Source organism: Anneissia japonica, unplaced genomic scaffold (genome assembly GCF_011630105.1).
Source record: "Anneissia japonica isolate Jap-2015-1 unplaced genomic scaffold, ASM1163010v1 scaffold287810_len224585_cov203, whole genome shotgun sequence".
In the NCBI taxonomy this organism is placed as follows: Eukaryota; Metazoa; Echinodermata; class Crinoidea; order Comatulida; family Comatulidae; genus Anneissia; species Anneissia japonica.
The window spans coordinates 214012-222490 of NW_022734652.1; the positions used below are offsets into that span (position 1 = coordinate 214012).

An 8479-nucleotide genomic window follows, 5' to 3' on the forward strand; every position below is an offset into this window, starting at 1 on the left:
CAAATATCATTTGTGACCCAAGCTCACAAACAGGCTGTAAACTCGTCCTCAGACCAAAATGAGTTTTTGTTTACTTTAAAATGACAGTTAAATAAACTCAATCGGGTGTCTGGAACCAAAGTTATGACCGTTTGAATAATTGTCATCTTATCAACTTTCTTAAATCAAGTTTTGAAAAAAATGCTTTTATTTTCGGCAGGTTTCTATTCATTTTTCACTAGCTCCCATCCGAAAATGGCTAAATTTTACCTCTTACAGTTGGAATTTTAAACTCAAACTTTGGGAATAGTAAGATTAATAGTTATACTTATTTATTTAAAAACCAAATTCACACAAAATTCACGTTCTACTCCCTATTTTGAGTATTAAGGCTTGTTTCTCAATACAGTGCAGTGCGAGTTTACAGCCCTTTTGTGAGCTTGGGTCACATTTTAGTGAAATAAAACTACAAATATGAAAGACTGGTTGATTTCATGTAAGAATCACTAAGAATAGATAATTTTTACTATACTATTTACTACAATTATCAAGTATGAGCTGCCTTCCAAAAGTTATTATTAGTAAATTTATGTGTTTCCAAATACTGTAGTAATTTTGAGTTTTGAGAGTATTCTAATATCACCGCTTTGATTTGTGGACTCACTTTAAAATATTCATTCTCCACTACTGAGCTCATGGTTGTAAAATTCTCAACTAAAGATTGTGATTAATCATACTTTTTTTTACACTGCATCTGTGTTTTAAAAAGTACATTACAGAAAACTTTAATGTTATTGGGATCTTTGCTTCAACAACAAAAAAATTTTGATTGTTCCCTAAGTACTGTATGTTTTTAGTAAAATGAATTGCTTATTCTCAAACTATGATCATTTATTTTCCTTTATGTTTTGCAGCAGTCAGCTGGCATTGTTCATTATTAATTGTTGTGTCACATCCATGCTTTCTCCTCCCCCAACCCTTACCTCCAAATATCTTCTGCAATCTCTACTATAAAAATGTACATTACCTTTTATACTGTACATAAAAAAACATTTTATTTTGTTTCTCACAGAAAGAAGAGCATATACGACATTTAACAGGTCTTATTGAGCAAAAGGTGAAAAAAAGATCCCTAGCTGATGGTGATGATAAAACCACTGTTAAATCTAAATCTGGCAACCGGTTAGCACCGGGTAAAATTTCACCAGGACAAATCTCTTTTGATGATAGTGCTTTTGTATCTACTTATACAAACAGTGGGACTGTTGTTACCAACATAGGAGTCAAAATTAATGCGCCTCATGGATCAGATGAAGAGTTCTCAGAAACCTATTTATAAAACTCTGATGTTGAATTTCTCTTACTCTTATTTTGGTACTTCAGGCCATTGGCACATATTCTGAATATTAGCAATGTACAAGGGTGTGTATTAATTACATTTTTCAAACTGTGATTGTAGTACATTTTTTTAAAGAATTATTTAATTTCAAGCATTATTTGAAGTAAACAACTGGTACTGTTGTTATTGACATCACTTAAGTTAGGCTCACATTCATTTATTCTGTCCTTAGGACTTTGTAATATATTATATAATAGTAATTTGTTCAAAAATGAAAATCATGAATTCACTATAAGTCGCTATTATTAAAGCTATTTATACAAACCATTCCATTGCCGGTGGCAAAACACAGACAGCATCAAATTTGCCTCATACAATATGTATTTATACAAACGTGTATATAAGAAATTTATTCATTTCATTCATTCAGTTATATGGTGAATAATCAGTGTGACATACTGTACTATTGAAAAGAATGACAAAAAGTGAAATTGACAGTTAATGTTTAAAGAATATGAACACGTACTGTAAAAAGTTGCAAATTGGAACATATGAAATGAAGACAAGAAATATTAAAGAAGACATTTAACTGTTCATTGACTTCAGACAACTGCTTGATTATAGTCTTGGATGATACTTGTAAAGTGGGTTTAGTATGATATTTATTCCAATAAATGCCCCAGGACATTTATTGGTTAGAAGGGTTTTTGAAGGGCATTTGTTCAAGGGAGGCGTTTATTATGAATAATAAGTAATTATGAGTAAACATCATTTTTAAGTAATATAGCTTACATATCTGCCACCTTTGTTTATACTTGTTGCTATTTTATTCATTGAATCAGTTCTTAAAGATAATTGTGGCATGGGAAAATGTAGGGCTGCCATAGGTAAATATGCCAAGTAATTGTGCTATAGGTAATCGAGCTAGATAAATATGTCATAGGTAAATGTGCCATATGTAAATTTCAAATCATTTGTGTTGTACGTAAGTGTGCTACTGTGTTAGCCATAGGTAAATATTTGTAAATAATTATGCCATTCATAAACGTGCAATAGGTAAATATGTCATAGTTTTTTTTTTATACTAGGTAAATTATACTGTAGGTAATTGTGCCGTATATCGTAGATATATGGCACTGGTTCAATTGCAAATGTTTAATATTGTATATCGCTATTGGTGGAAAAACAAAGAAAGAAGATGTAGTTTGCACAAATCTGATAAATTGATGTTAAATCTTTTGAATGAAGCACCTAAATTGTATTATAGACTTGATGACTACTTTGTATTACCTAACATGATACGTTATTATATTTTACATATGGCATATTTATTGTACCTGTGACAAATTACCAAACAAAACCCCCAAAACATGGTTGTTATTGAATTTATTTTGCATTGGAGGCTCAACACCAGTGTAGGCTGATAGATAATAAGAATACAGTATTCATGTCCCTTAATTCATGACCTGTAATATATGTTAATTTTCTACTTCATAGGGTTTTCTAAAAACAAAATATTACATATTGAACGTGAGATTACTTTATCTGCAAGGAAATAGCAAAGATTTTTCTGAAAGTAGTTTCAAGTTGATGTAATATAAAATAGATGAGTAATCTGAACATTCCTTTGAATTATAATCTTAGTGTATACAAAATTGTTTAGAATGTATATCTTTACTGGTTGATTCAATTGGATGTTGTAAGTTGTCCAATATTGTATGATATTTTCATATTTCTGTAGATGCTACAATGATGGTTAGTACCTGTTGGTGCCATGATACGTACATTAGCCATGTTCAGACGGCCTTCTGACTAAAGTAATTTTACAACAGACGTACAAATACGCACACATGTTGCTTCAGATGATGGTCCCACCAAGGACATAATGTGCGTTTTCATTTCAAGCTAATAGAATTAACTATGCAAATATTCCAGAAGGGATAAGCACCACTTTTGTTGTTTTACAGTGGTGGTTTCGCACAAATTCTCATAATTATAAAAAAAAAAAACCCATCATGGCTACACATTTTCATATATCGCACAAAATACTGTTTTGTAGAAAATCATCTTTCAAAAAAATTCTAGTGAGGTCATAATAATAAAGGTTTTGAAGTAGTGCATCTACATAAATAAAGGTTGTCTTTACTTGCAAACTCTGAAGTAGTGCATCTACTCTGTGCTCTGAGCATGTATTCCTTACGTTTCTTGTGTACGCGGAAGTAGAACACTTACTCCTGCAATTCTGAAGTAACTTTATGAAGAGTTTTTATTGGCATTGCTGAGGGCTTCCGACAAGTAAACTGCTATACCAGAGCTTATTTCTATCTCGTCTGAACTTGCCTAATGTAATGGTTATGCCATGATACCATGATGGTTAGAAACTGTTACTGCTTTCAACTGTACATATAATGGTCAAGTACTGTTGGAGAGTAACTTATTTTTACAATCCATTAATTTAATGATTATTGTGATATGTAGGCCTAATCTGATCATCTATGGATGTAGTATTTATAGTGAAGATTATAAAACAGATGATATAGGCTGAAGAAGTGAATAGCATTTATAATAAAGGGAACAGATAACAAAACAGAAATGTAAAATTAATGTTCGCATACAGTATTTATTTTAAATTTAAATATAATAGAATAATATTGTAATTATTGTAATTAAGAAGTAGCAAAAACTTCTCTTTTTTACTTCAGGATTGTTAAGTTATCATTATTGCAAAATTGTAATTGGTGCTCTTGTTAGCACAAACTTGGAACTATATGGCATACTGGCAATAAAGACTATTGTTGTGTATAATCAGTTCGGAAATTTTCAGATGTGATTGTTCTGTTGTAAGTTTTTTTTGCAGATAAAAATAGCAACTGTCTAGAAGTTCATTTAGACAAATATATGTATGTGACATCTAAATTGTACATATGTGCAATGAATTTAGAAATATTACTTTAGTGGCATCATTGGGGAGGGGGGTGGTGCTTCAGAGGTTGGAAAAATGTTCCCCTTTTTAAGTGTTAAAAAATAACGGACGTAAATTTTAAGTATTAAAAAGTACATTTTCCGGCATCTAGAAGTAAGTCCCCAATTTATTAAATTTTATCATTATATCAGCCTTAATCTTGATGGGGCTCAGATGGATATATATAGTAATTTTCGTAGATTTGTTGTATTAGAGTGCCATTTTCTGGCATCTAAATGTATCAAATTCTAAGAATTGTCTTACCTCAACCATGGTGGGCTGAGAGGATAGTAATTTTCATAACTTTTAAGTATCAAAGTGCTGTCTTCGGGCATCTACTCATCTACGCCCCAAAACCATGGTGGTGCTCAGGTGGATTTCGTAGATTTTCTTCGAATAACTTCATTATATTAGGTTTCCGAAAAGTTGCAAGTACGTATTTATTCATTGGTTTCAATTCATGACTTTACTTTTCTTTATCATAGATTTTGTACTATTCAAGTAATATTTTCAGACATCTGTCTCAAATTATTAAAATGTTTGCTAGTTTTGGGAATTGTAAGTATTTAAGTGCCACTTTCGGGCACCTATTTAATATATTTGGGTTCTTTTTACTCAATTTGTCAAAAATAAAAAGAATTAAAAGGTTTTCAGCCACGACATCCAAAGGTACAAAATACATAAAATTAGTGGTGTACACACTCATTTCATCAGCACCCTTTTGATGTGCCAGTGCCACTGTACTTGGTCTTGAGTATTCAATAGTTGTCTTGGATTGACAGTATGTTGAATTGTAGGACTACATCACAAATATTTTCAATTACATGTCTCATTCAGATTGGTAATTTACTTAATTGGCCGGTCCACTTTTTGTCATATTTAAATATATATATATATAATTTTATCTATATTTATTATATAAATTTTATTTTAAGGGGTACGATGCTTCTCGCATACACAAAAAGCCATGCTCTGCATCATACCTGCACAGTGTGTGGACCCTTACCACATTTTGTGGTCGAAAAGGGAGATAAGTCGTCCTCTGGGTTTAAAGCCTCTCTTACTCAAACCAAGGCAAACCTCGTTGTTGGACGCTGTTAACCTAGGTCGTGAGACCTAGTAAACTGACGTGGGCTATGGCATAGAGAGTAGCAGTGCTGGCGCTTTGAGGGCGGATGCTGGTTGGAACCAGTAAAGGCCACCAGCTGCATCTGGTGAAGCAAGTACGTCATGGGTGACGGGGTCTCCTTGCCTCTGTACATTCTTGATTCGTTGGACGACAGGATTGTTCCTGTCCTATGGCAAGCGGGTACAATCAAAATTTCTGCCTAGGTTAAATTTTGCCAAGGGTTTGGCATTGATTCAGTCGTCTAGCAGTGAATGGTGTATAGCAGCTTTTCGGCAGCTTGTCAAAATTACACTAAACACTCGGTATATAATTAGCATACGCTACCACACGTTAACTGTAATTGGTCTAATACAATTAAACTAGAAAATGTACCGTACTCAAGAAATCATGTAAAGCAGAAGCTGATTTGAATTTTCTCAACAATATAAGATGTGTATAAGAGACAGCACTTACTCCTGCAATTCTGAAGTAACTTTATGAAGAGTTTGATATAAAAATACGATATTACAGGTATATGAAAACTAACTACCAACTAACAAGGAAGTAATTAAGGATTTTTTAGGACGATAGAAAGCCGAAAGATATACCACAGAGATACTGTATTGTAATGCAGCAAACTTTTTTATACTTGCTTTTCCATGCGGTGATTAATTGCTAACAACGAAAATTTTATATTTGCATACAAAGCACACAAGGAAGTAAATGGGAAAAAAAATTGTGCCATCAGATGGGTACTGAGTCTGAACTTGGGAAACGATTTTTACAGTCACAGATTTGTAGACCTACTACGGTGTAATCGTTACAGCTAGGTTTCTAAAGATGTACGGCGCGTGTAGAGGGTTACTTATTAAAATGGTTATAACAGTCTACTTGTACCGACCTACGGAACCATCAGGTAAGCGAAGGTTAATTCATACATTCCATATAGGGCGTAGTTGTGGTTTAGTGGGATAAGAGTATTTCGGTGTGAATCTCACCAAGGATAACCCACGAAGTCCGAAGACTTGTTTCCAGTGGAGTCCTTATGGTCTTGAATTGGGAAGTACACCGGGAGACAATTCCCTACTCTTTTCCGAAGAGTGTACTGCAATGCACACGGGACCGACGGCTTAAACGTCTCATCCGAAAGACAGTGTGCTATCGTAACTTGCATTTCAGCTCTCCAGCTGAAACACAGGGAGAGGCAGCAATGGGAATTGAACCTAGAGACCTCCATGGTTCAGCGCACAGAGTGACTACCGCCAGTTCAGCCGCCTAAGCTAATGTAATGTAGTATTAAGGTTCAAAAATATTAACTTATATAACCATTGGAATTTGTATATCATCGATACCCCTTCACACCTGTTAAATGTCTTTGTAATATAACTTAATTAGCATCTTATTGGTAAACAAGTAATTAAATCATAGAGAAAGAATTTCTCTATGATCCAATCAGAAACTCCAAAAGTATAGGGTGACTTAATTGAGACACACCCCTTTTACCTTGCGTATAATAGGCAAACACCCCACATCACTGATTCTTGGGGCGGATCGCACCCCCTAAATTGTATTAAGAAAAGTAATTGTTGTATTATATTGTTAATAATAATAATAATAATAATAATAATAATAATAATAATAATAATAATAATAATAATAATAATAATAATACCATATTTATATAGCGCCTAACAGATCACAGATCCCTCTAGGTGCTTTACAATTCTTAATTTAATTTAATTTAATTTATTAATCTGTTGAATTCATCAATTTGTTGATATGAATTATTGGTAAGATTTTTAAGGTACATGAGAGTGCAATTTTCGGGCACCCAGTGGTCCATATTCTCAACATTTGAGGTAAAGTAAATATATCAAAGAGAATGTTTTTAAGTTATATTTTCTATGGTTCATCACACATAATTCTTAGATCTCTATGGTTGCCGAAAATCGCCGATAAAAAAAAAAGATCATGACAATTTGTTGGCGCTTTATTTTGATTATATAACGATATAGTGATGTGATGATGAATTTTACTATTATAAATGTGTCATTTCCGGCCATCTACATGTACTAATTCTTCAAATTTTTGCACGCACCCCCTACCGCCAAATCCTGCATCCGCCCCAGCAGTCAGTAGGTTGTTCTTCACACTTTTTTAAGCATTCACTTTTAAGTTCCGTTAAACCTCTGCACTAGCCATTGCACATTGCATGGGATGTGGTGGTTTTGACACTACGAATAGATAGCAACATATTAACTTCGTCCATTAACACAAAAGTAAATTGGAACTCGCGATTGGAAAGCACTTCTTTGAAAAACCCAATTCTTGAGTACATGGACAGATTAAGTGACTCCGCTATCAATTCCAAAATGTAACGATGACCCCTTTCAGGCTTGATTAGCCTTAACCAGGTCCACATCAACTCTTTGAAAGGGTTCATCTACGGTGGGCATACTACCAACAAGACTTATGTTACCCTCCCTTTTGAAATTATTTGTTGTCATACGTCACATAACTGGCAATATCTTCGAATTTCAGACTCCATACCTGTTCAAAATGTTATCACTTGTTTTCTTAGAGCCTAAATTTCCCCCCAAGATGGATTAATGAGCTAATTTTAATTACCATCTCTCAAAGAGGTTTTGGAACGAAAATCAGCCTTATCATATTTCCACAATCAACTTTAACGGACCGAAACTCTCGCCACATTATACCATCGACCACAGACTGTTTACCAATTCCAATTCCTACTCTTTTCTCAACACCGCTTTTTGCCAAATCTCTAATGTTATTTAACGTGGGATCTTCCTGTTGTGGTTTAATACAGGTTTCGGGTGCAACATCATTGAAGATTGGCTTTACTTCAGTTTCAGGTTTACTCTCTCGTAACCATTGCTATAATATAATATAAATCATCAAAGGTACATAATTATACAGTGTTTAATAAGGACATGATGGAACATCGCAGGCTACCCTGTAGCTTTTATATATATTATATATATACATATATATACATATATATATATATACACACACACAGATATATATATATATATATATATATATATATATATATATATAATAAAAA

General features: G+C 33.3%; 1 protein-coding gene across 1 annotated transcript in view; it reads left to right on the forward strand.

The window, feature by feature from the left end:
• The window catches only part of LOC117116433 (gamma-aminobutyric acid type B receptor subunit 1-like), a 68383-nt gene extending 64253 nt beyond the window's left edge, over positions 1-4130 (forward strand). The window contains exon 17 of the mRNA XM_033260470.1: positions 1052-4130. Within this exon, the coding sequence (XP_033116361.1) occupies positions 1052-1318 (267 nt within the window). The 3' untranslated portion in view covers positions 1319-4130. The remainder of the gene's footprint in view (positions 1-1051) is intronic.
• Positions 4131-8479: the final 4349 nt, after the last annotated feature.